The sequence below is a fragment of the Eurytemora carolleeae genome, unplaced genomic scaffold, assembly GCF_000591075.1.
Source record: "Eurytemora carolleeae unplaced genomic scaffold, Eaff_2.0 scaffold95, whole genome shotgun sequence".
NCBI classification, from domain to species: Eukaryota; Metazoa; Arthropoda; class Copepoda; order Calanoida; family Temoridae; genus Eurytemora; species Eurytemora carolleeae.
The window spans coordinates 463457-489968 of NW_019396113.1; the positions used below are offsets into that span (position 1 = coordinate 463457).

The 26512-nt window shown below is 32.7% G+C and overlaps 6 protein-coding genes across 11 annotated transcripts in view; 1 reads left to right on the forward strand and 5 right to left on the reverse strand.

Annotated features, from left to right (window-relative positions):
• Positions 1–232, reverse strand: part of LOC111695296 (conserved oligomeric Golgi complex subunit 5-like) — a 14189-nt gene extending 13957 nt beyond the window's left edge. For all 3 annotated transcript variants that reach the window (XM_023464558.1, XM_023464557.1, XM_023464556.1), the window contains exon 1: positions 117–232. In XM_023464558.1, coding sequence (XP_023320326.1) covers positions 117–216 — 100 coding nt within the window. In that variant the 5' untranslated portion in view covers positions 217–232. The remainder of the gene's footprint in view (positions 1–116) is intronic.
• Positions 221–3441, reverse strand: LOC111695299 (N-alpha-acetyltransferase 30-like). 3 transcript variants are annotated; one of them, XR_002763836.1, is made up of 7 exons: positions 3329–3441; positions 2824–2891; positions 2101–2167; positions 1800–1851; positions 1456–1554; positions 813–1040; positions 221–358 (listed from the first exon to the last, which is right to left on the reverse strand). XR_002763836.1 is itself a non-coding variant. In XM_023464562.1 (6 exons), the coding sequence occupies exons 1-6, from the start codon at positions 3415–3417 to the stop codon at positions 876–878; spliced, it is 540 nt and encodes a 179-aa protein (XP_023320330.1). In that variant the 5' UTR covers positions 3418–3441; the 3' UTR covers positions 221–875. The 3 variants fall into 3 exon arrangements, 1 of the variants encoding a protein (XP_023320330.1); XR_002763837.1 differs by having other exon boundaries at positions 221–368; XM_023464562.1 differs by having other exon boundaries at positions 221–1040.
• On the reverse strand, positions 3432–8209 carry LOC111695298 (vesicle transport protein USE1-like). 2 transcript variants are annotated; one of them, XM_023464561.1, is made up of 11 exons: positions 8127–8209; positions 7611–7665; positions 6878–6953; positions 6495–6559; positions 6247–6294; positions 5829–5923; positions 5652–5753; positions 5014–5101; positions 4673–4735; positions 4288–4381; positions 3432–3887 (listed from the first exon to the last, which is right to left on the reverse strand). In XM_023464561.1, the coding sequence occupies exons 1-11, from the start codon at positions 8162–8164 to the stop codon at positions 3817–3819; spliced, it is 795 nt and encodes a 264-aa protein (XP_023320329.1). In that variant the 5' UTR covers positions 8165–8209; the 3' UTR covers positions 3432–3816. The 2 variants fall into 2 exon arrangements, with proteins under 2 accessions (XP_023320329.1, XP_023320328.1); XM_023464560.1 differs by having other exon boundaries at positions 5829–5919; positions 6243–6294.
• Positions 8195–23728, reverse strand: LOC111695288 (cullin-2-like). Its single transcript, XM_023464546.1, is given in 22 exon segments — positions 8195–9614; positions 10224–10304; positions 10447–10500; positions 10919–11066; positions 11549–11640; positions 12255–12363; positions 15226–15317; positions 16229–16280; positions 17037–17115; positions 17273–17386; positions 18055–18131; positions 18545–18615; positions 19025–19105; positions 19336–19484; positions 19819–19934; positions 20154–20253; positions 20602–20794; positions 21109–21223; positions 21849–21920; positions 22148–22209; positions 23089–23247; positions 23644–23728. Coding segments are annotated over 22 exon segments (2196 nt in total). The 5' UTR covers positions 23710–23728; the 3' UTR covers positions 8195–9500.
• Positions 13795–15549, forward strand: LOC111695297 (uncharacterized). The gene is made up of 2 exons (XM_023464559.1): positions 13795–14189; positions 14298–15549. The coding sequence occupies exons 1-2, from the start codon at positions 14187–14189 to the stop codon at positions 15216–15218; spliced, it is 924 nt and encodes a 307-aa protein (XP_023320327.1). The 5' UTR covers positions 13795–14186; the 3' UTR covers positions 15219–15549.
• On the reverse strand, positions 23719–25931 carry LOC111695289 (cytochrome c oxidase subunit 5A, mitochondrial). Its single transcript, XM_023464547.1, has 6 exons — positions 25809–25931; positions 25502–25617; positions 24833–25010; positions 24712–24730; positions 24298–24391; positions 23719–23903 (listed from the first exon to the last, which is right to left on the reverse strand). Exons 1-6 carry the CDS (start codon positions 25894–25896, stop codon positions 23802–23804), a joined length of 597 nt encoding a protein of 198 aa, XP_023320315.1. The 5' UTR covers positions 25897–25931; the 3' UTR covers positions 23719–23801.
• Between the last annotated feature and the right edge of the window lie 581 nt (positions 25932–26512).

Consider the following 26512-nt stretch of genomic DNA (forward strand, 5'->3'; position numbering starts at 1 on the left):
AAAAAAAATCCCTGTGATATTTCAGAATAAAAAGAAATAAAGAAGACGACATCCATACAATCAACTGTTCTTGGTTTCCACTTTATTTAACAATAAAAAAGGTAAAACGTTGTTTCCTTCTGCAAGATAGGGTTCCAGGAACTGCTGGGGTTTCCAAACTCCGGGTTCTTCGGAAGCTAGGGGCTCTAGCACCCCGTCTAACTCCGTAGCGGACATTTTATCTGAAACGCAATTTTAACAATAATTTTTTTTCAACAAAGGAAAAGAATGATGATACACTTCTATAACAAATAAATAAATACTGGAGGATAAACAGAACCTCGGGAGAGTTGCTTAGGATCAAAATCATGGCAGAGTTCCATGGTTCACAGGTGTGGCGTTATTTCTGGGTAAACGTTAAATAATGGTAGTAGTCTCTACGCAGCAAATTTTCCGCGGCATTCGCGCACAATTCTGTGAATGTAAACAGTAAATTAAGTGAAAGTATTTCTCATATTTGAGAATCAATCAAGTTTTGCTGAGCGACAGACAGTAAAAATCAATTGTTTTAACATTATGGATCGATATTACAACTTAGTTTACTTAAGTTAATTGTTTCGATTTTGATACTTGCAACTAATGAGAGTTTAATGTATAGTTAATTACTTCTGTACTCGCATTATAAAGTATAAATTTTATATTTAAGTGTATAAAAATAATTTCTAATGAATATAATTGTCGTAAACTGCAAAAAAATGCGCGGATGCCGGGGAAAATTTGCTACGTAGAGTCTACTACCATTACTTAATGTTTATCCAGAAATAACGCCACACCGGTTCGATTTCACAAATCTTATTTGAATATTTGAGACATTTTAATACGAAATAATTCATTGTTTATTTCAACCAGAGTTTTAATCTGAGAGCATCCACGCCGTTGAGATAATATCGGAACAATCTCTTATCCCTGACAAACCCGAGGCGTTCGTAGAGCTGGAGGGCGGCCTTGTTTGTAACCTCGGTCTCAAGCACAACCTCGTCGGCCATATCCAGAATCATAGCCTATAAAATAGTAAAATGATAATAACAATAATAATGATAACCAAGAATCATTAAAACTCGAAAGTCGGAGAATGGAACTAATTATGAAACTCCAATTTGTTTATCCTTTTAAATATGCAACCTAGTGTCGTAGATCTTTGATTGATAGTTCAAACTAAGAATTCTGCTTTATTTAATATCTAAAGTATAACATATCAATCAATGGTATACACCATCAGTCTGTCCATCAGGCTGCAAAAAAGGGATTCGAAAATGTACAAGATTTTTGTTTTTACGATATGAAAAAAACAATAGAAAATTTACCCAAAACAAAGGAATAGAAAAAAAACTAATTTAAATGCATCACAAATGGATTAACTAAAAAGAACATATCAATTATGCACATCATATTTTTTCCTTTTTAAACAATTTTTACCTCAATTGCTTTTTTTACTAGAGTTGCGCCAATTTTTCGCTTTCTATAATTCTCGTCGACTGCTAACATTGCTATATAACCACGTTTCGTCACAGCACCCTTAAAATATCATAACATCAAAAGAATGTGTACAATTCTAGAAATAAAAATTTACACATTAATGGAATCAGGAGTTAGAAAAAATCATAAATTAAGAATGCGTCGTAGTGTACTCTGAATGTAAGTAAAAAGTAAGTAACAAATTGTAAGGGAAACAACAATTAACAATTAACTCACATTTTTTTTGCTAATAAAAGCCATTCAAATTTCTAAGTATACCGATAAATTACCCACTTTAAAATTACCTTGTGATAATCAAGTTTACATACAATGGCTCCAACGTATTTAGAACCATGCCTAAATCCATATTCTTAAGTTTTTTTTATAAAAGATTGACTGTGTTAATGATTCAACAAGGTTTTAAAATCTGTGCTTGGAGAGTATATGATTCAACCTAGAATTTATGAAATTAATGAAAAATGATTCATTATGAAATTAATGAAAAATGATTCATTTAATCTTATGAACATTGCAATCATTTTACATTTTTTAAATTTTTTATCTTAAAACTTATCAAATATGTATGAAAGCTAAGAATATACATTCCTAGCAATATAGCAGAGGTTTGGCCAGTTGTGTATAAAGTATCGGTATGTATAAATACTGTAAGGTTCTGATCAAATTAATCAATCAATCAATCAGCCAATCAATCAATCAGCCAATCAATCAATCAACCAACCAATCAATCAATCAACCAACCAAAATATAATAGCACCAGTGCATCTTGCAAGATTATTTACAGGGACGACACAGTTTAAAGATGAAGCTGATTTAAAATAAGAATTTTTTTTTAAATTTTCAATGGCTCTAATCGTTGATCTTTAAATTTTTAAAGAAACCCCTTAGGATTTAGGGGTTTAATCGTCTGCTAAAAGTGTAAATGTACAACGTTAATGAACACTACAATGCAGATACAACATGTCCCACTGGAAACAAATAGTTTTTTTTACGAACAAATATGATATATTGAGCATGGGTTTCTACAATGGATACCTTTCAAAACATCAAAAACGCCTTTATCGTGTACAATATATTTTTTACGAGATGTTTTTATAATGATATGTTAATAAAAGAACATGCTGCATATTCAATATCTTGTTGGAGAGTGTTAAATCATTGTAATGTATTGTGTGACAAGTGTGATATTTATTTTTAAAAAAATAATATAAATGTTTTAAGATTCTCGTAGCAAATACATTAAAAGCAAAAAAATGTTCGTGGTTTTCTTAAATTTTATTTTAACAATGGGATGATTGATTGATTGATTCCCTGAAAGATCTGCTTGAATTAATCTCATAATATCTGGCATCTGTAGCTCACACTTGTATCCCTCATACCTAAATATTTATTATATTTTGACGAGGACTCAGCATTGATTCATATAGAATGAAGATTGACTGGTTAATTTTATTATACAAGATATTCTTTTATTGTGGATATCGAGATCAATGGTTGATCTTGATCTTTTGTTAACCTGCAGGTTAATTTGATCTTTATTCGATGTCCCGCATGATAATCGTACCCAATCAGAAGTTGAAAGGAGCTTTGATCATGGTAGGAATATTTGTAATGAAGATATGGAAATGTCTAGTTTTTTGTTGATCCTCAAATTAAGGGTCCAACGTGGATATCGAGATAAAGCGATCAGGATTAAAACTTCAAAATTATCCAATAATAAGTTTCCAGCTCTGATCATACTAGTGTATATGTACTTCTGACTTCTTATTGAGTGTCATTAAAATCAATAAAGTATAGTTAGGAAAAGTTAGCTTACTGTATAGATTGTATTTCTAATGTTTGAATTTGTTTATCCTCAGTCTTCTCTACTTCTCTATCCTCATCTTCCATTATACTACTCACCATCTGTTCAAAGATTATCTGAAACAATGTACATAGATTATGTTATTTGGATAGTGTACATAACTACATCATTGGTACATAGTTTGACTGAAACCATGTAAATAAATATACCATTTGTACATAGATTGACTGAAACCATGTACATAAATATACTATTTGTAAATAGATTGACTGAAACCATGTTCATATTATTTGTACATAGATAAAATGAAGCCATGTATATAAATATATCATTTGTACATACACTATCAGATACCATGTACAAAAAACATTTGCACATGCAAGTTTGAAACAAAAATTTGTAACAATTACAGATTACGTTTTAAAATTACGAAAATGCATCTTTTAACAAAAATAAACTCTAAAATTCACTCAGAAATCGTTCAGTATCACAGTTTTTATTCAGAGTTCTGTCTTCTTAGAGGTTTCCAAGACTATCGTTTTCTTAAACAATTTCATCAATAAAACCATTCCTAAAAAAAGATAAGATAAGATGTAATTAGATTTCGATTGCTGTTAGAGTTATACAAAGTATTATTATCAAGAAATTCAAATTTTTCACCATTACCCTAAATTTTTTACAACTCCCTATTGGATAGGGAAGCAACATTCCTTCCCTCGCAATAGCTAACGGAAGGCCGCCATCCTGTAACCGGGGGACTGACTTTCGAGGATTATAAAAAATATTTTTGGATTTTACATAATGATGGTGCTTTAGCGATATGTAGTAAGATCTGTTGCAGTTCAAATAAATGAGGACTACTGTGGTAAGCGAGTTCAAATAAGTAAAGTTTTTGCCAAGATATTTGCCGAATTCTTAAAACAAAATTTGTTTTCTTCCAAAATGGTTGAATTGGAGGAAGATTATATTACCTACGAATGTAAGAACTACAATGAGCATCGCCAACCAAATCCAGCATCTGCAGTTCCAACGGGATGCTAACTTAGATACTCTTCCACCCTCACTCTGTAAGAAGAAAAATATTATTCACAAAAAATTGTAGTAAATTTTATTTTCTTGAAAAATACCTCCCCCCCCCCCCTTATGTTTATAATTGCTTTCCCAAAATGTTACGTAATTTTTTTAGACTTTTATTTATATACAATCATTTTTGGTTAAAAGTTTCCAATCGATGAATTTAAACCCTATTTTTGCAATTTCAACCTTAAACATCGAAAATGGGGGGAAGGAATTATTCATAAAAATTTTTATCCAAAATATAGTTTAATCGCACTGTAAATGACGGATCTCTGATACCTGTATTTTGGAAAGGTTATCATCTGCTCGTTTGTTTATTCTTTCTATCCGATCCGTATCCTCCTGGAAAATAAAATGGGGATTCTCGGAATTTGATCAAAGAACAATACATAAATCACTAGATGTATGTAGGAAGCCGTAGGTACAATGGGCGGCAAAGAGGTGCGGGAAAAAGGAGGAGGAGAGTCCCAGGTATGTTATAAACCTCTGATTTTGTTATTCTATGAACAAAAAGAACAACACAAATATTCCCCAGAAGTAAAAAAAAATGCAAGAAAAGAAGAGAAAAAGAAAGGGATAAAAGAAAGAAAATAAAGATCTTGAATGAGAAATAAACTGACCTGAACTAAAGATTTAGCTGCTAGAGTTTGTTCCTTGAGTCTCCTCGTCATTCCTAACATTTCCTCGGCAACCTTCTCCTGCTGATCTCTACAGTAAACACAGGGTTAGCAGACAACAGGAACAAGCATTGATCTCCATCTTATGTAGACCTGTTAATTGATTTAGTTCCTCTTAGATATCCCGTGATAACTGATAGTCATTCACTACAGGGATAACTTTAACTTAGGAACTAAGCATTGTATCCCAAATTTAAAAGTGCCTACATTGAATATCGTGATAAAGTATTTAAGATTATCAATATCAACACTGAAGTTCCGATCTCTGGTTCACCTTTAATGGGATTAATGGGATTGTTAACACTCCCATCAATTAGTCATTAACGCTTTACACCAGTACCTTTGAACCCTATCGGATTCATTTTCTGTTTGCCAGTTCTTAGAAATCCACGAGTCACTTTCTAGAAATGACTAAATAAAAAATAAAGATATCTCCATCTTCGATATCCAGATGAGATTTTGTTGGAAATCGTTATGGCACTTAATAAATTGAGGATAAAATTACAAATAAAAGAGAAGAATTTTAAGACTAGTAATGAATAATGATAAATATGCCTTTACTGTCATAAGTGATAAAATACCTATGCAGAGCAAGCAATCTATCAAAATCCTGCTCTTGAAGACTTTCTCCGTTTTCAGTAGGTTTGCTTCCGAACAAATTCTCTCTCTGCGTCTGGTGGGCCCTGGAATAGTAAAAGTGGACCCTGGTCAAGAACTTAAACTTAATATTTTTTAAAGTTAAATCTTTTCGCTCTTACCTCTCAGCAGCTTTCTGGACGATTTGTTTGGACAATGTGTCTTTTGTCGAGGCTGGACCTCGGGGAAGTAAAACCTTCGGGGAGGTTATCACTAAAAATTAATCAACTTAGGTGTAATTCTTTGCAAATGATCCAATATGTTGTGGGACACCTGGTTTCTTCCCCTTACGCACCCAAAAATAATAAAACTGATAAATTAAATTAATATCTAAGGTCTATGACATTGGGTTGCAAAGATATAGTGATAAGAAATAACGTAAAGACGGTAGCCGGGTCCAAGAAACCCCTGGTTCCAACATAAAAGTTCAATAAAAGACAGTTTCAACGAAATTATTCTAAAACATGAGATAATGAAATAAAATATTAATACGCCGATGATTCATTCTGTTTTTATCTTCATATTAATATGTTCACCTGGGATATTTGATTCGTTTTCAGTGTCGTCAAAATTTTCAGTTAAAACTTCCTAAAAAATAAATTATTTTTACTTATGCGTACATTTTATAGTTAAAGTTAGATTTATGCAGTTTAGCATCATAACAACATTTGGTTTATTCAGTTGGGTTTATTTTTCCCAAAAAGCATAAATTTGTTACTCCGGGTCAAATTTTTTGGGGGTAGGGATGGTGGGGGGGGGGGGGGAATATTTAATTTAAAATTTGTTACCTTTGCAATATTTTGTAGGAACTGAAGTTGTTTTTGGTATTCAAGTTTATCATCACTACTCGGAGCTAGAAAAAAAAAGATTTATTAAAGGAGAAAGAATCGAGATTTGTTCAAATATAGGGCAAATGTTCGCACAAGAGTGTGTAATTTTATGAATTACACCCCTAACTCCCCACCCTGAGGGAAAATAATTTTATTATGTGGGGGGGGGGGAATGATAAATTGGACATCAATAAGTAAGTTCCAATGATTTGTATCAGTTTTCCCAAAAAAATTCATTTATTCTCTCTTAAATCGCATTAATTTCCCCAGTTCAACGAATAAAACCTTAATATTTCTCTGANATTTCCAGAAGAAAATAAATTTGTTGATAGAATAAGCACCTGCAGGGTCAGGGGGAGAGGGTAGGTTAGCATACATCTGTTCTGCAGCTTTTATAAACTTAGGTAATCTCCATTCCTTACCACACCACCATGTCAATTATCATGATAAAAACAGGAATAATTATCAAAAAATGATATCAGGGGCGTACACAGAAATTACTCCAAGGTGGTCTTCAATTCTTTTTGATTCCAGGGGGGCTCAGCACCCTTAGGTGCCTGAAACACCCTGGCAAAAAAATAGATTTTACTAATTCAGAGTGGGGCTGAGCGTCCCATGGTCCTCTCCTGTGTACGCTATTGCATGTGTTTGTTTTGTATTGTGATTAATTTTTTGCTTTCTAGAATATACTTTTGTAAAATTATTTTAAAAAAATATTTCGACTTAAATTAAAATTAAAAAGCATAAAAAAGTATTGTAGAAACTAGAAGAAATACCTATTGCTGGGATTAAAACCGTATATGAGTTAAGCTAAATCTCCCATCAGGTTAAGATTATCCTATTTTTCATTGGTTTAATCCCGAGGTTTTGACCAATAAGATAATCCTGTCTTAAAAAGAATCCAACTTATTCTATCCGTTTAAAAGTTCTCAGCTTTATTAAAAAGATCAAAATATTAGTCTTTCCGGAACAAAATCAGTGAATTCTTTCTTAAAAATCGAGAAGATCTCTGAATGGTACAGACTACATCCCCTTGTTATTTCTTTGACGTAATTAAATTGACATGTTATATTCCTGCTGAAGGTCTGGGGTGGAGTTTGCCATCTCTATACAACGAACAAGTAACCGACTAGAATAGAAAAATTTTAGAAGTTGAGAAAAAAAAATCAGCTTCAAACTTTTGTCTATAATACCTCTTTTAATAAACGTTCTTTAACCCATCTTTCAACTGACCAAAGGTGTTTAAAACATTTTATCAACACTAACCTTCTTAGATTATTCTTGTTCAATCCAGTAGGGAATAATTATTCTGGGACAGCATTTATTGTATTTGAGATGCTTCGCGGAACAACACTGCCGGTTTAAATTTGAATCGGTGATTCAAATTTGAACCGGCGAAAGGCAGTTTAAATTCATTAAATTCGGTCCCCAAATACCTTTTCAGCGTGTCACACCTGATTCTGTTCAGCATCTAGGGTGCATGATTTTTTTGAAAATCGGGTAATAAAGGCTCTGTGTAGGCCTGGCGGAACTTAAATTGGTCCGGAAAACATTGGCAACCCTGATTTCCACGCAAACTTTAAATAATACCTTAGATTAATCTCTTGTCTTGTTTTCTTCCGATGCATATTGTCTGAAAGAAATTAGTTAAACTGGCAAAGTTTTATCATTTTATTTCTCTGATTCTGGTTCAACAAAGCTTTGGAAATCATATTCTGGAACGGACAGATAGATACTCGATAGTAAAAAGAAAATTAGAGGGTTTTCTATAAATATTATTTATATTACAATAATGCCTATTCCGTGAATGCCTAGACAACATTGTGCCTACATTTCATAATGCCTAGATAACACAATGTCTAGGTTCATGAATGCCTAGATAACACAATGTCTAGATTCATGAATGCCTAGATAACATAAGATTGCAGTGAATGTCTAGACAACTTATTTCAACAAGATATAAAAATATTAAAGAGAAAGGAAAAAAATACAATTCGGGAACATTTATAACAAAAATCCGCAAAGAACTTTCTGAAAATGTGCATTTTTTCTTTTTTCTTAATGGTACTGAGGACTTTCAATAAATGTAAACGTTAAAATTTAGACCATGATGTCTAGGCATTCAATTCGCTCTTATGTTATCTAGGCATTTAGAAATCTAGGCAAAATGTTATCTAGGCATAGTGTTATCTAGGCACAATGTTGTCTAGTCATTATGCATTACGAACTTGGCATAGTGAACTAGGCATTCGAGAACTAAGCACAATGTTACTGAGCCCTAATATATAACATTATTACATAGATCACAGGACTTCTTACATGCCTCTATTTAACAATTCTCTGTATTTAAGATAATTCTTAGTTTATCAGCGGGAATAAGGCGGCCATCTGTTAAATTCTGCGGTTGGCGTGGCATGTTAATGATAAAGATGACAATAGAGCAAGGGAAACTAACTAGAAAGACAGCAGAACAAAACAATGAAAATTACAATTTTTGCAAATTTATCCAGTTCTGTTTCATTTTCAGGTTTAAATTTGTCCAACTGACATTCTCTTAATATCTCTAGTTTTAGGATCACATTTTTAAGGATTCGAATATGATATTGTTATTACAAATAATCACAAGGGAATAGAATCACATTTACTGCCCAAAGACAAAAGTTTATCGCCGCAACTTGAGACTTAATCAACTCGTTATAGTATGACACTAGGCTATGCATTGTGCAATAAGATGTTTTTATTTTACCATGCAATACAAGTTACCAAACTTACGTAATGATTAAGAAATAATTTTATTAATTTAATGTGACATTTAGGTTTTGATAATTATTCAATGATTGGTTGCGCCTATGAACATATTTATCTAAAGGAAAAGTTTAGAAAGATGACATGTTGAATATTGAATGGGTTTAATTGAATATAGATGGATGTTGTATAATGTACATTGTATAGAGAATATGTAGATTATGCAACGTAAGAATATTCGTCTGTTGAGTTCTGAGTTCTCTCAATGTATTGTTTATCTATGAGCATCTCGATACACTTCTTGATAATGGAGATGGACGGAGCAAACCGAGCCTAAATATTTCAAAATAATAATAATAATATTTACAATATTGGATACTCGCCTCCAAGGAATATAAAAGGAACTTTAAAAAAATGATGTATACTGCACTTTCTGGGGGAAATGTAAACAAAGCTCAGCCTAGGCAGCACTGCGTGTGTCTAGATATCTCCCAGAAAATACATTACACATTAATTTATGGGAGTTTCCTATATCTGTGCAACCTGATGGTGAAAACTTAAGACATTTAAAACTTTGATTATTAGATTTTGCAGAATTCATGAGGCTTTAAAGACTTATGGATTAGAAAATTAGGAGTATGAAGAGTGATCTAATCATTTTTTTCATAAAAAGAATTCTTTTTTTGTAGAAAAACACTTAGTTAAGAATAAAAACAAAAGTATTTTAGTTTTAACAATGCGATGTTTATTGTTTATAATGAATTCCTATGAGTTAAATCTAATTAAACGTAATAAATANTTGTTTACATCCTACTGTGACGTTTTAAGACATCAACATCTTGTTTACAATAAACCGGATACCCTAATACCGAGCCTTATTCCTAATATGTCGTAATACATACATTTTTTCTTTCATTCTGGAGGTGAAAGTTGAAACATTACCTTGCTTTGACTTAGCACTTCCTGGACCAGTGTCGTGTGCTTTAAAACCTTCCTAGACTTCATGATTCGAACTATTGCGGCCTAAAACAGATATATTTAAGGTTTTTTGTCGATGTGAGATCAAAACCATAATAATCCAAGTTGCTTTAAAGATTTTTATGAATTGAAATCACTATCAGTAAAACATATACTTTAATTTGCAGCTTTATACGAAAGTATATACCTGAAGATACATCTTTCTATCTTCTTCAACCGCGTGATGTGTGGCTTCAACCTCCTAAAAACAAAAACAAAAAAGATTTTAAAGAAGATTAAGTCAGTGGGAGAATTTATTAAATGAAAATTATGAAAACAATAAAGAGAATCGAAGTATTATAATTAGAGATAATATTCCATATGATTACTATATAATATAATTTCTTGAAAAATGTGAGTTTGTGCGGAGCGCAAAATTTATTTTCGGGTTTGATTCACTTGGCTGGGAAAAAATGATTCTTAGCGGGAAATTTATGATTTTTTGGGGGAGAAAAGGATATCAGGGGTGAAAAATTTGCACTTCAATGTCATATTTTTCATTTTTGTAGGCTATGAACAAAATGTGAGAGAGAAAAATAACATTATATGAAATTTTATAAAATAAGGAGAGCTTTGTGACTTAAAGATAAAATAATAAAAAACAAACCCATGATAATTACCTGTGGAGTTTCTTTCTGGACTGTTCCTGCAATCTTAAACTTGGTTCTCTTGTTTGTATATTTGAGGTTTAAGGAGATAGTGGAGCTAGGTTCTAGGGTCTCAGTACTGGTTAGGAGTAGTTTAGCATCAAGCAGGGACTGAACATACCTACATAAATCACAAATTTACCTTTTTTCATTATTTTACTAAAGTTTAAAAAAATCACTTAGAAGGTTGAAGGGACTGAATCGATGATCAGTCCCTTCGAGTCGATTCACTATTTATGGTACCCATTTGACGTTCATATGATCAACCTATAGAAGATATCGTTGCTTGTCTTAAACGTAATACATTCAGACAATTTAATTTTTTTACCGGTTGCATAAATCCATAAGTTTCTTTTTCGTGAACCCAGAATAGAAAATTATCAAACGTCAGATTTAAAAAAAAACTAGGATTCATATTTGATCAGATATGTTTAAGGGTACTGTTGTTAATCAGACTTGATACTACGCCTTCATTTCCTTTAAAACAGAACAATATTATTTTTACAATGTAAAAAACAATGTTTTACGTAATTTATTTAATTTTTAATTATAAAAAATCTAATTTCTGTTTTTGACAATTGAAAAAATATTAAGAGATCTAACCTAGGAAACTGATCATCTGTTAGTTTGGTTGTCTCCTTTAAATCTTCATAGGAGAGACTATCAGACTTTTCAAACAGCAGTAGAACAGCCATCTACACATCAAATAAGTATTAAAACCGTTAATCATTTTTGGTAGAATTATTAGTATCGGCATCTTTTCTTATGTTGCAGAGACATTTAGATTAGATATGAATAATGAATTAAATACTGAAACTATTTTAGAATTGGTATGCCGTGGTATTCAATGGGATGTGTGTATTATTGGGTTGCATTGGGTTTTTAAAACCTTTTTATAGTATGCAGTCTCGCATCTTAAAGAGAAACAGAAAACCTGAGTTCAGTTAGCCCGTTAATGGTAAAATTTATTTAAAACTTTAATCTGTTCGTCAATAAAATATTCCAAAAAAGGGATGATGAAGAGAAGATGGTCATAAGATAAGTCGCAAAACGAAGCATGGGAGGGGGGGATAAAATTCCCACACCAGGTTTGACAATTGATCACTACGAGCTATGATATGAAAGGAGGACTTATTTGAAAATAAGGGGTGGGGGAGGGTGAATTTAGTAAGGCGTTCACAGAAAATAAATGCGTTTAAACAAAACTTAGTGAAAATATGATCATGATTTGACTACTAATAATGTATTACGTATAATGATACGTCACACATTATTAAATAATTTTAAAAAGTAAAAAATATTTTGTTACCTGAGTTGTTGTCATATTTATGATGTAAGTTTTAGAAGTATATCCTAGCTTGACATCTCCGTTAGAGAGGTGATGGAGCCAGGTCAGTTTACGACCAGAAAACTGTTTACTAAATATTACAATTGTAAAGATTATTCGTCTTAAAAATATTTCAAAAATACATACATACTTCTAGAAATAACATCAAAATGTGCATTTAGATTAAATATATCAATCAAAATCTTTCTGTTAAAATACTTAAGAGCTTCAGACAATTTAAAATATTTTTCTTAAATGTACAGTTGTATTAAGCAGAAACTTATCATCTATGGGTTTTCATTTTGTTATTTTTGGATGTATTTTAAACTTGTCCATGACAAATTTTTAACAACAGATTAATTCCAAATTACAATGAATTAAAAAATACGGATTCTACAATTTGTTTGTTATCTATATATGTTAAGTTGTATGATAATTTGTAATCTATATATGTTAAATTTTATGTTAATTTGTTATCTATATATGTTAATATGTATGTTAATTTGTTATCTATATATGTTAAGTTGTATGTTAATTTGTTATCTGTATATGTTAAGATGTATGTTAATTTTTTATCTATATATATTAAGTTGTATGTTAATTTGTTATCTATATATGTTAAGTTGTATGTTAATTTGTTATCTATATATGTTAAGTTGTATGTTAATTTGTTATCTATATTATGTTAAGTTGTATGTTAATTTGTTATCTATATTATGTTAAGTTGTATGTTAATTTGTTATCTATATATGGTAAGTTGTATGTTAATTTGTTATCTATATATGTTAAATTTTATGTTAATTTGTTATCTATATATGTTAAGATGTATGTTAATTTGTTATCTATCTATGTTAAGTTGTATGTTAATTTGTTATCTACATATGTTAATTTGTATGTTAATTTGTAATCTATATTATGTTAAGTTGTATGTTAATTTGTTATCTATATATGATAAGTTGTATGTTAATTTGTTATCTATATATGATAAGTTGTATGTTAATTTGTTATCTATATATGTTAAGATGTATGTTAATTTGTTATCTATATATGTTAAGTTGTATGTTAATTTGTTATCTTTATATGTTAAGTTGTAAACTCTGTTTGGATATTTTGTCGTCTGTTTGCATGTCCGATCATTTATAGTGAAGGTTTGGTTTCCATACTATGTTGGATTCCCAAGCTAACTTTAGATATATTTCTAAAATTGTTCATGGCAAACTTTTAAAAACAACTGAGTTACAAATTACAAGAAACTTGAAAAAAAATACTTTCATCTTTTCACTGTTTTTTGGTCAGCACTGTATTAAAAAAACTCGATTTGGTTCAATATTCAAATATAACTTAAATTAAAAATTTTACAAAAAAATAAACCATTCAACCAAATTTCTGTTTTCGTAAATAAATAAAAAAATTTTAGGTTAACATATGTACATTATGATTTCCTTTACTATTTTAAAATATTGAGCAGAAAATGCTAATTCTTTGAACAAGTTAAATATTACAAAATCACGTAAAACAAAACTGTATCCCGAACATTACTCGTGTTTTCTTAAGCTTACTGTACGTGTACAAAGTAAATGTGTTCAGATTTATATTATACTCTATGAACTGTACATATCATGTGTACACACTGAACTGTACATTAGGTTATAAACAAGTTACTCTACACAATTAGTGTACACAAACTTCAGTACAACATAGATATTTCATGAAGAAACAATAAAATGAAAATCGTACAAAGCTGTGAATAATTCCGGTCAAACTCCCCCAATAATGCTGCGCCGATGGTGAGGGGCCGGTCAGAACGCAGGCGACCCCCCAACCACGGTACATTGACCGAGCACAAGTATAAAATCTGGAACGGTCAATAATCCTTTCAGTTCAACATTGATCGAGGTTCAGATAACTTCAATCATGGTAAGTTTAGCATTAAGACCAACATCATTCAGTTCAAATTTCAAAAATAATTCTTAAAATATTTTCGTCGGAGTTCGTCGCTTTTATTGACAATTTCTTTATTTTCAGGAAGTTCAATGTGTTCTATGCTTAGAAGGGTTTCCTTCCTCGGATCTGAGTATACTAGAAAAACATCTGATTCTGCAGCATAATTGTAAGGAGAATATCAATCTACTTGTAACCATGGCGGTTGCAACAGCAAACCAACAGACACAACCTAACGTGTTCATAGCAGGACCAGGATTTTTCTCACCTATCCCTAGATCTTCAACAAGGATGAGTTCAGTTTCTCCTGGTTCCTGTTACACTAGGAGTACAATTGATCAATCTCTCTCCTCCTTCTCTACTCCGTCATCTGGGTCGAGTGTGTATTCACAATATCAATCTAATCCCTACTCGTCATTTAACTCCACCAACTCCAACCCTGCAGCCTTCTCTAGACCAGAGTCAAGATGTGTCTCCAGGTGCAGCGAGTATTCAGCTTACTCAAATGGATCGGAGAGCGTGGCAAGTTTTCAAACCTACGACCCACTTCCTGATCTCTCTCCCATGCTAGCTGAATCTCCACTCTCCCCAGAACCATCCTACCCTCAAACCCCCTCAACAACCCACCACAACCCCTTCCATGCATCTACCCCATTAAACACAGAGAACATAAACTGTAAATATCTAGTCCCAGAGGATCTAAAGAACTTGATCAAAATGTGCAATCCACAACAAAACATAGAGTTTGTATTATCCCAACGTAAAAACACACAAATGATCCTGAACAACTTCCTACTCCGGAAGAGGAAGGGGCCGATGAACCAATCCCGCGGGCGTACTATCCACTGGACCTGCTCCCAAGAAGGTTGCAGTTTCACGTGCACGTCTGTCGAGGGGAGGTTGTCAAACAGTCGGTACACGCACAACCACACTCCCCAGAGGGAACAGGTTAGGAAGCGACTCACAGCCCGATCCCAAGTTAAATTTGAAGCATCTTTCTTATAAACAGTACCTGTAGAAGGCTTCAAACATCTGCACTGTTTTCTCCAATTGAAGAGGGATTGCAATAGGAGATAAACCGTTGTGGGACAGCGGCCAGGCACCCTGAACATTTTGTGATATTAGTTTTTAAAATTATAGTACACATAGTTCTGTTGATACAACAGATTTTTAACCTTATCTTGACTGTGTAGTAACTTCTACACAATTGTGGTGATTTTAGTAATATTAGTCGTCTAGTGCATGTGATAAAATAGTCCTATCAACACGTCAGTTGTAAAAAAAATAGTCATTGTCAACCCTGTGTGTATATACTCAAATATATACGTTAATCTAACTTTACTTTTTTTAATTAGAAAAATTCAAAGAGATATATAATAAAGGTGGGGGATATTATAGGGCTTGTTTACATCCTACTGTGACGTTTTAAGACATCAACATCTTGTTTACAATAAACCGGATACCCTAATACCGAGCCTTATTCCTAATATGTCGTAATACATCACATTTTAACGTAAACAAACCCTGTCCACTCTCCTTATTTCTACTAAAGGGACTGTAAACGTATTTTCAAGTAACGCATCTATTTAAAGATGTGCATATACTCGATTTACAAGTATTTCTATGCGCAACGATGGAGAAATTATCGTCGATGCTTTTCCATCTTTCTCTGCTTTCCGTTACACGAGGGTTTCTTGAAACACGTCGACAGACCCATCATTTACCATTTATCGATCAAAAACAAGGATTAAAAATTTATATTTGTCTCCGATTTTAAAAAATCTCAACTGTGAAACACAATTTTAAAGTAGGATTAGGGTAAGTCTAATTCAAAAACAAATGCGTATTTAAATTTTATTTTTAACAGTGTCACTTATCAAAAAGCTTAAATTTTGGCCAAGTCCTTCTGATTTAATCGAAAATGGCAACAAATATAGCAGTTTAAAAATAACCATGCTTTCTAAAAAAATATGTCAGGCAATAGACAACCCCTCTCCTTTAATCGTAAAACTAACCTGCTGTAAAACTCTGATAAAATAACTGAGTCCAACTTCTGTGCTTGCATTACTGAAATATTTTAACATTGTGTTAAATAACATTAGAACTGAGCGGAAAAGAAAAATATTAATTTTGATAAGTTTAGGTTGTAATATTTGATTCACATTTTACCCTTTCGCTCTTTATCTTGAGTAATAATTAGGGAGATATCGTAATTATGCATTGCTAGGGATCCGAATCCATTAGATCCGCAATATTTCGGCTTCCTGGATCCGGATCCGCAAAATATGTGAATCCACGAATTCGGATCCAACCAAAAACTGCAAAAAAACTTTTTTACTCTCGAAACCTAAATCTGAACTGTTGAAAAAACGAAAAATATTAAAAATTTCCTGATCTCTCTGAATTGTTCATGAAGTTTTAATATAAAAATAAGCAAAACAGAAAAATAATTTGACAATTCAGCTTTCTTAAAAAAAATTTCAGTAAATCTTCAAGCCCTGGATACGGATCCGCATCAAAATGAAATGAATCCTACGCACTGGAATTATGTCAATTTTCTTTATTACCTCTTTAGCATAAATCCGAAAATTCCTTCTGTAAAGAAACCCCAATTGAAAAAATCAAATTTCCGAGAGAAAAAGAAGAATAGAAAAGAGAAAATGTGCTCATCATAACTTAACAATAAAGGTTATTTTGGTCCTACTTTATGACTACTTTAAAACTAAATCAGTCATTAATAAATGCCACAAAAGTCTTGCCTTTTTCAAAGTCAGAAATCCACGAATCGCGTTCTAGAAAATAACACAATGAATTATTAATTACCTGAGAAAAGTGCTGAATTTTGCATTAAGATCTTCTGCCGTGAGTATATCAGTAAACATTCTAAATAATACATTCATTCATTTGAACAGTGTTTAAACCATTTGAAAATCAGAACCTAACATTACTTAAACATTATTTTTTATGTTACTGTTCTTTTCCCAATACGATTAGGTTAGGTTTTATTCGCTGAATTAGGAGGGGGAAAACCCTACCCATAGAAAAGCAACGTCTCCTACCCCCATTCCAAGTTTACCTGGCGTAAAATTTTTGGAACACATCCTTGTCGTCCAGGTACTTGAAGATGGTGATACTAGAGGCTAACTTCTCCTCAATCTCACTCTCAGATATTCCTAGTTCGAAGTAAATCGGGATAATTTGAAAAAAGTAATGAATCGATTGATATTGATATTTAATGAAATAGGCCCACCAATTTTCACAAGCAAATCACTCATTATAATAAAGTTTTGGAGGGAAAACCAGGGGTATATTATTTTCACAAGCAAATCAAACATTATAATAAAGTTTTGGAGGGAAAACCAGGGGTATATTATTTTCACAAGCAAATCAAACATTATAATAAAGTTATGGAGGGAAAACCAGGGGTATATTATTTTCACAAGCAAATCAAACATTTTAATAAAGTTTTGGAGGGAAAACCGGGGCGATATATTTCAAGAAAACATGATATATCATAAATATCAATACTCAACATGAGGACTTCAAAATCATATTATAATGAATCATCTTTGGAAAAAACCGTAAAAATAAATTGCGAAATGAATTTTTCAAAAAATAATTTACTTAGGACCGAATATAAATTACCTAAATCCTAAATAACTGATTCAAGTCCTCATAAAACCTTTAACTTGGGATTAAAAAACCGGTGGTAGGTAGTTCAAATTGCACCAATTTTATGCAAATAGGTTGTTACTTAAATTCAGTCCCTGATATTTAAAAAAAATATTCAAATTAGTGGTCGAATAATTTGTATTATTCATCCGAAAAGTTTATTTTTTACCTTTGCTAGATTTCTTGAGCAACGAATCACAGTATCGTGCGAGCAGTTCCGGGGATTTACTCGGTGTTTTGGGTTCCCTAGACAAAAAATTGGTGTTATGAATTTAGGTATCAAGCATTGATCTCCAATCATCTTCGATATCCAGTGTTAGTCATACGTTCAAGATTAACTATACTCCACACAAACCTCAGATCTATCATATTTTTGAGAAATCTTTTAGAAATGCATTCTCGAAGTAGTGGTTTATTTTACTGAAAAGTCGGCTATAATAATTATCAAATTTTGCTCTTGAATTTGTAAATACTGAAGAAGAGAGTAAGTGAAAAATGAATATCCCTGCAACCGTAATCCTTAAACTTTTATCTCAATGTTAAGATAATAAAGATCTATGAGCGTTTGTCGAATGAAAAGAAAATCTGGCAAACTCTTTATAAAATGATAACTTAAAATTTTACAATGACAGTCCCTGTAAAGTTGGTAAAAATGCTACCTATGATTAATAACAGCAGTACAAGCACGGTCCATGGCTCCGACGAAAGCTTGATCTCCTTGAAACACGTCCTAAAAAGTATTGATTGAAATTAAGTTTTACTTCACAAGAAAAATAAATTTGTTTTCAGTATGTTTCATGTATAGTTTTCATTAGATTTAAAAGTTAAGTTAATAAAATCATATAAGACCATGGGTATATGTAAGGGGAGAAAGGAGTTTAACAACTTTTCCTAAAAAATAATAATTTAATTCGCCAAACGATTAAAATTTGGCGATAACTAGCCTCTAAAACCACATTGAGGAAACGTGATGATTAGGAGGGAAGGGGACCGGGGAGGGGATTTATGAGGAAAAGAAATAACCCTTTGTAAAAGGAATTAAAAAAAACCTTGTTCTTAAAATATTTCACAGTTAAATGTATTTAGAACTGATCTGATCTTTTATGTGAACGTATGTTAACATGTACTCCCTGGTATACCTGTATAAGCTCCTTGTACTTATTATGTACCCTGAGCATATTCTCTACAAAGTCTAGATGCATTGTCTCACCCTGACCAGTTCAGATTTATAATTCATATATATATAATTGTTGAATAATGGGGAAATCGATAAAGCTAAATTTTAAGCTAAAAAAGCTTGTGACAAAAAGTAAGACGTGACTGAGATTTCCCAAAATCGGTTGAAAATCCATTAATCGAAAGAAGAGAATTACTTTTCTTTGAACAGTCTATACAAGTTTGCCAGGTCTCCTCGTCTTTCCCCTTAATATAAATAGGTTTAAACAGTCTATACAAGTTTGCCAGGTCTCCTCGTCTTTCTCCTTAATATAAATAGGTTTAAGCAATCTATATAAGTTTGCCAGGTCTCCTCGTCTTTCCCCTTAATATAAATAGGTTTAAGCAATCTATACAAGTTTGCCAGGTCTCCTCGTCTTTCTCCTTAATATAAATAGGTTTAAGCAATCTATATAAGTTTGCCAGGTCTCCTTGTCTTTCTCCTTAATATAAAACGTTTAAGCAGTAAGCAGTCTATAAAAGTATGCCTGGTCTCTTGTCTTTCCCCTTAATATAAATAGGTTTAAGTTTAGGGAGCTTAACCTTATTTTAAGTAATTTGAATAATTGTTCCGACATCCGAGGTTTAGGGCACAAGTCCATTGTGTTTTACTCTTTAAGCACTTGACGTTTCGAGTTCAAATGTACAGATTAGCGATATTCCATAAAAAGTTTCGACCTTAGAGTATATCTATTATTTTCTGGAAACAAGACACTACCTGACACCATAGGTTTGCATTCTGAGTGAAGATATGTTAGATGATCTCCAACCATCCTCTGCTCACACTCTCCTGTAACCTTCTGATACGAGGACGGATAAAGGAACTTACGGGATCTAAAACAAGATTTATTTTTGGATCTTTCTTAATATCAAGTTTAGTTTCGAATTAAAAATTAATTAAGTCTGTTTCGGTTTTTACTACAAACTTGAAGTCTAAAATCATTTAAAAAATAGAAGTTGATGTTTTTTGTAATTCTTTTTAAATTTTTTTATTTGAAGACCACTCTGCCACTCCTAATTCTCTTAACCCCATAGTTACAATCCTCCATTTACCTAACATCCTCGGCCTCTATCCTCTGAATAACCTTCTCCATGTACTGTGAGATACTGGCCTCCTGTAACAATTTTGCAGCCTCTTCCCGGTAATATTCTCCTAGATAATATCAAGATATAATAAGTGTTTGATTATATATTTTATAATTACTTTTATCTTTGTCTAATGTCTATTGTGTGCCTACTCCCGTGTAAATTGCCCTCGTTGATTAAATTTTGCGTTTTTATGTANAAAAAAGTAATGAGGGGGGGGGCTTGCCATTTGATTTCATTTTTGATTTCCCCTGCTGGGGGTGTAGGAATAATTTCAAAACTTGTATCTTACATGATTAAATATACAGATAAGTTTGCAGGTTGAAATATGAGTTGTCTCTTGCAAGCTATCTAGGCAGGAGGTTTCTACCTGTCTATGTATCTATGTATATTTAATCTATGCTCTGAAACACACCTGTAGCGAGCAGAAAGGGTTTCTCGAAAATATCCTCGTAAAGGTCGAGGTTCCCCTTCTTCTTGTACTCCTCGACGGATACAAAGCTCTGGATAACTCCGTAGATGGTGCTGTCGGACTGGAAGTGGGAGCCTCCGGTCACCCCACCCCTCCGATCATACTTTATACCCTCTAACAGATGTCCAACCAGATCCTTCAAAAACATCATTTATTTTAACTTTATTTAAGTAGTACACTCTTTCCTGTTTTATTGATTCATCTTTAAATCAAATTTATGTTATTGTATCATTAATAAAATAAAACATTACTTTAGAACTTTATTTTGTCCGTGCGAAATTAAGGAATTTTAGCGTCCTTTATAGATTTATACTAACTTTTCATTTTTCGTTGTAAATACCAGCTTTACCAGAAATTGTATATATTAAGACGGAACATGGATTACAATAAATCAGTTGTGATTTTGCTCCTTTTTCATCTGACCAAATCATTTTAAATGCAACCTTTTACCTTCGTTAGCGGTTCTATCATCTGAGTTTTCCAGATATGTAAACCTAGTTCACCAATCTCCTTCATCTGCTCAGTTGCATCGACGCTCAAACTCCCGTAGGTCAACTCAGCGTCACTAAATCAAATAATAAGCGTCACTTGACCAAACAATGCGTCACTAACCAAACAATGTGTAACTAACTAACCAATTTATCATAACAACAATGCGTCACTAAATCAAATTATTCGATATTTAACCAAACAACGCTGCAAGCATTACGCTAATAGCCTAAGTCACACAAACACTTGCTTGACAAAACAATGCGTCACATAACCAAACAATGCGTAAAAAAATAACAGTACGGATTTTACGACGTTTTTGCAAGTGTTGGAAGAGAACAAAACCATTCAGTGGCTAACAATCCATTTTTAACCCCATCAGTAAATAAAATTTTTTTTTTTGATTATTTACATTCTTAACAGAAAACCCTTTTTTAGATTAACATTTAAGTTCAACATAATTCTTCTTTTTTATATTTTTTACATCTTTTAGCATTAATACATTAACGAATTATAATTCAATCAAAACAAAAGACTGAGACTTGCCGATATATTGTTTTCTTGCTGGAAATTTATTAGTTCCGCTTTAAGATTCGATATTAATAAATTGGTATTTTCGATATTAATAAATTCCATGCATTTCAAAATTCCCTAAGCTGACGACATGTAGAGAAAGGAGGAATGAATACAAAAATACTAACCTCAATTTCTGTTTTTTAATATGTTGTGTGTTAAGGTACAGGTAGAGTTTATGCAAGTAATCAATACCTCGACTGCATAAATACATTTGTTTAAGCAAAATATTAAATTATTTTCAAATTTTAAGTGTTTAAGCTCATTAAATCACAATAATATAGCTTTTTGTGTGTAAAAAAACAAACAAAGAAAAGTAGGTTTGATCTAGATATTTAAAATGAACAAGAAACTGAAATTCCATAGTTTCTTATAATCATAAACAACAGTATTTAATATATTTTTAGACTGTTCTGAATGTATTTTCCTGAACTGTTTCCAGCTTTGATGATAGGACGCGAGAAGATTTTTGTCTCCGCCTTTCCGAACCTGAACCAGTACAAGAATTAGTTGCTCCGAGGTAAATGAATAAACAGGACAAGAATTAGTTGCTCCGGGGTATATGGATCGATAGGACAAGAATTATTTGCTCCAGGGTACATGGATAAACAGGACAAGAATTATTTGCTCCAGGGTACATGGATAAACAGGACAGAATTATTTGCTCCGGGTTTTATGGATAAACAGGACAAGAATTAGTTACTCCGGAGTATATGAATAAACAAGACAAAAATTAGTTACTCCGGGTTTTATGGATAAACAGGATAAGAATTAGTTTCTCCGGAGTATATGAATAAACAGGACAGGAGTTATATGGAAACAGGACATGAATTAGTTGCTCCGGGGTATATGGATAAACAGGACATGAATTAGTTGCTCCGGGGTATATGGATATAGATCTAACATAAATCTAACAAAGCCGTAACAATTCCCTTTTTTAACATCATTTTCTCCAAAAGATTTTTTCGGCATTTAAAACATAAAAACCTTCCAAAGCTTTGAATGTTATGAATTTTTGAATTAAGAGTAAAATGATTTAATAAACTATAAAAAAGAAATGAATAGAAAAAAGTAGAACAAATAAATATTTAAAGATAGAAATTTTAATATTCAAAAAGAAATAATAATAAGAAAACTAATTTTCATTACGTAACCACTGACCAGGCCTCAAAACATCGCAACCGTTATTTAATCAAGTCATTCCTTTACAATTCAGCAGTTTTATAAAATTCAGTTTCAGATTATGTACTTAACTACTTTGTAGCACTTTAAGACTACCAGTTTAGGCTTAGATGTAATGAATATTGAATTGAGCTTTTATACATTAAATACACCTATTTTACTAACCCACTTGAACCGTCCCTGTACCTTAGCCAGCTCCTGCGAGACGTGGGACTCCAGGAAATGTTTAGTTTCCGAGTATAGTCTGTCCGCCTGGGGGTCAGGGTGCGCTACACACAAGCTGTACACGTCAGAAAACCGGTCATTCCAGGTTGCCCGGGCTACACTGCCCAGGGTTATTACACCCTACAGATTCCGCAATCAATCATTTTTCATATTTCATACATTATTAACATTTGCGATACTATACATTTACATGAATACATATCTTACTTAAGTGTTATTATATACAATGACGTAAAATCAAATTTATTCTAGTTTTAAAAAATCTTGTCCATTTCTCTGCTATTAACGTTTTTACTATTTAAATTTATTCTTAGTTGGAGAAATATTTGACCAACAGTTCAACAAAAAAAAGATTTGACAATTAACAATATTTATTCATGTTTAACAAATACAAGCATATAAATTGAATACACGCATTCTAAGTTTAGATTAATTTGTGTAAAAACCAGCAAAATCTTTAGATTAAAATGTGAATCTTTGTTTAGTTTCCAGAAGAAGCGATTATTGGGAACCTTCCTTGACTGTATCTTGTAAATCCGCCCAGGTCGACGAGAAGTCGACACGTTTAGGCTTCAGCGACATTATTGTTTATCTGAAAAAGCTACACGAGTGAGACAAGTAAATATTTAAGAGGGTTTTTGTGGATATTTTTTCATCTCGAAGGGTGGAAACAATTAGTGGATCTCATAGGGGTTGGGGAGGGCAAGCTCCGGTTGGTCGTATCCCATCTCTGTAGGGGTGTTGATACCAAGCTCCTCTAGGGTTGGCTTCAGCTCCTATAACATAAAATTGTTCAGGTGGGAAGGGGTCGATGATACAAGAAGTATGTGAAAAAATCAACTAAAAAGCAAAAGAGTAATTCAATGACTCTTCAATCTATAGATACTTAATAAAGTCCTAAATAAAGCCAAGTTAGAAAACCTATTTCTAAAAATTCAAGCTTTTACAAATGTAGGAAAACAAATACTTTATACACGACTTTAATTAGTCTATTTTAAATAATCCAGATAATACAAAAAATGCTCATTGTACAAAATATATGACTACATTTACTTTTTCACTTAATGAGTTAATTTTCATGCTATAAGTAGAATATTGGCTTTACAACAACGCACGCAAGATTACTCGTCTTCCTCTTTACCAGTACTCTCCCCTTGTCACGTGAAGTACCTGAATCATGTAGGGCCAGATCTCTGACTCCTTGTCAGCGCACTTGATCTTCACGATCTCCATGATCCTGGTTGTAAGAGCGTAGTCGTTCACCCTAAATACAATTATTTGTAATTAATATAAATTGATAAAACATTCATAGGCTCCTCAGTTAATGAAATGTTCAGGGGAGCCCAAGTTAGGTTCTGAGAAATGTTATTTTTTGGAGCTCAGTCTTAAGATAAAGAAGTCCTGCCTTCATGTTTATCCACGAAGCTTTGACTAGCCGCAGCGCTCGGCCCAGAAAGTGTCTTAACTAACCTAGGACAGGCTAGGGGGCCGAGTGCTGCGGCCACATGTTTTATTTTTCCAAAAATCGTTCTCTAGAAAATTACCGATTTTATTGTACAAGGGGTTGATAATAATAAAAACTGCCTTCTTCTGACTGCATGTTCTAAATATTTATCCAAATTAATTTCCAAGGAAAATAAAAATATAAGAATGAATCCGAAATTATTGCTCTAAATTAGTTAACATTCCCTCCTAAAAAATTTACTTGCCCGTTTTTTTTTCACAGATTGTGAAGAAAAATAGAAATTTAAACCTCTGGTTCTCGAAAGAAAAGACCTAACCTTCCTGATCTCCCAACCATCAATATCAGCACGGTTGAAGTAAGCCTCGTATCTAGCATCAAACTCAGCATCAGAGGTTCCAGCAGCGGACATAAAACGAACCTAGACAATAGAAATTACAAATCTTAATCTAGGAACATTCAAGTTTTCTTTTTCTGCCGCAAGAAAGAAATTATTAGGTTATTATTTTTAAAGGGAGAATAACAAATTCAGCATGAAAAATCAGCAGTCATTATATGTATGCAACACAAAGAACTATGTTTGGAAACCCAGCGTTTACTTGGTACTGCACTTTCCCTTTGTAAGTGAACCCACTGAACGAAAGAATGATGGTCGCTTTCAATATTGATATGGTTCTTCCAAGTTCCCCAATCAAAATTTGAGGTAAATCGGTCAATGGGTTCCGGCTGAACGGTGCTTTGGAGTATATACTACAGCGATGACTTCTTCACCAAAATCTACATTCGATATCGGAGAGGTATTCACCGATATCAATTTATACTATATTTTAAATGAATGTCTAGCTTGTTGGCATGATTGGCACCGAGTTTATCTAAATTTCAAAAATATTTGTGATCAAAAGCATTAATAACCTGCTGTGTGATCTTGAGGTTGGTGGCAGACATGACGGTTTGCTTGGTCCTGGTGGCGGTCCTCAGGGCCGACAGCCGAGGAACTGACCTCAAGGCAATCCGAAACATTTTCAATTCTAAATAATTTGTTTCAATTTAGATACGGGAAACATGGCATACAAGAAAACATTTAGAATTCAGAATTAGTTCACAATTAAGTAGCGCCTCCACGTTTATTAACGAGCAAAGTAGTATAACTATATCATCAAAACAAAATAGAAATACTCATTTCAGACCTTAGAATTAATCTCACATTTAAAAAAAAAACCTTTTAACGGACCCCAAAAAGAATAGTTGAAAGGTACATGCTTAAACTTCGATGAATTGAAAGAAATTAACGGGAAGGAGTCAGTCATTTTGTAGAATCAGCTGTTTATGGGACAGGCAGAAGGGAGAGTAGCCATTTTTACTTTTATAAGGGACAGGTCGTCTTTGTAGTCAGCTGGGCGTTCGGTGCCGTATATTCCGACCTAGATGATTCTAAGGTAATGTTACATCGTCTATACGCAACATCCCCCCTACTGAACTTCTGACCTACTAACTTTCCGACCTACCGCAATATCGGACCTATGCCAGCTGTTTATTTTAGTATCCCCCTCACCCCGGGAATGCATCGAGAAATGAACATAAATAAAAATTTCGAGAACTTCAGTTAGTTATTTGAGATAAAAATATTTAAAGAATTTGAAGATTGCATTTACAATTTACAAAACTTGTAACTCTTAAAATGAACCGAAATGTAGTTAACTATTAGGTAATCATAACCCAACATCTAATTGTGTTATTTTGCTTAAAAATAATCATCCCTCCAACGCTAATATAACACGTCGTCAACAAACTGCACCCATAGACTACCCATGGGTTTGGTCTGAGATAGTGTTTAATCACTTTACTCGGAAATCATGAAATTAATTACCTTCTGCAAGCCCTGAGTGCTGCAGCAACAATACTGGGCTCAGGAACCAAATCCAT

What these genes read in the sequence shown, in the direction of transcription:
- LOC111695299 (XM_023464562.1), bottom strand. Translation starts at nt 3,417, where the DNA reads ATGGTGAGTAGTATAATGGAAGATGAGGATAGAGAAGTAGAGAAGACT. An exon ending in TTAGAAATACAATCTATACA is followed by an intron (nt 2,892 to 3,328) that starts GTAAGCTAACTT and finishes ATAAATATTTAG; the next exon opens with GTATGAGGGATACAAGTGTG. An exon ending in AACCTCTGCTATATTGCTAG is followed by an intron (nt 1,852 to 2,100) that starts GAATGTATATTC and finishes ATATGGATTTAG; the next exon opens with GCATGGTTCTAAATACGTTG.
- LOC111695298 (XM_023464561.1), bottom strand. Translation starts at nt 8,164, where the DNA reads ATGCATCGGAAGAAAACAAGACAAGAGATTAATCTAAG. An exon ending in CTCTCCCCCTGACCCTGCAG is followed by an intron (nt 6,560 to 6,877) that starts GTGCTTATTCTA and finishes TTTTTTTTCTAG; the next exon opens with CTCCGAGTAGTGATGATAAA. An exon ending in TCCTACAAAATATTGCAAAG is followed by an intron (nt 6,295 to 6,494) that starts GTAACAAATTTT and finishes TTTATTTTTTAG; the next exon opens with GAAGTTTTAACTGAAAATTT.
- LOC111695289 (XM_023464547.1), bottom strand. Translation starts at nt 25,896, where the DNA reads ATGACTGACTCCTTCCCGTTAATTTCTTTCAATTCATCGAAGTTTAAG. An exon ending in TTTTTGGGGTCCGTTAAAAG is followed by an intron (nt 25,618 to 25,808) that starts GTTTTTTTTTTA and finishes CAAATTATTTAG; the next exon opens with AATTGAAAATGTTTCGGATT. An exon ending in ACCTCAAGATCACACAGCAG is followed by an intron (nt 25,011 to 25,501) that starts GTTATTAATGCT and finishes TCTATTGTCTAG; the next exon opens with GTTCGTTTTATGTCCGCTGC.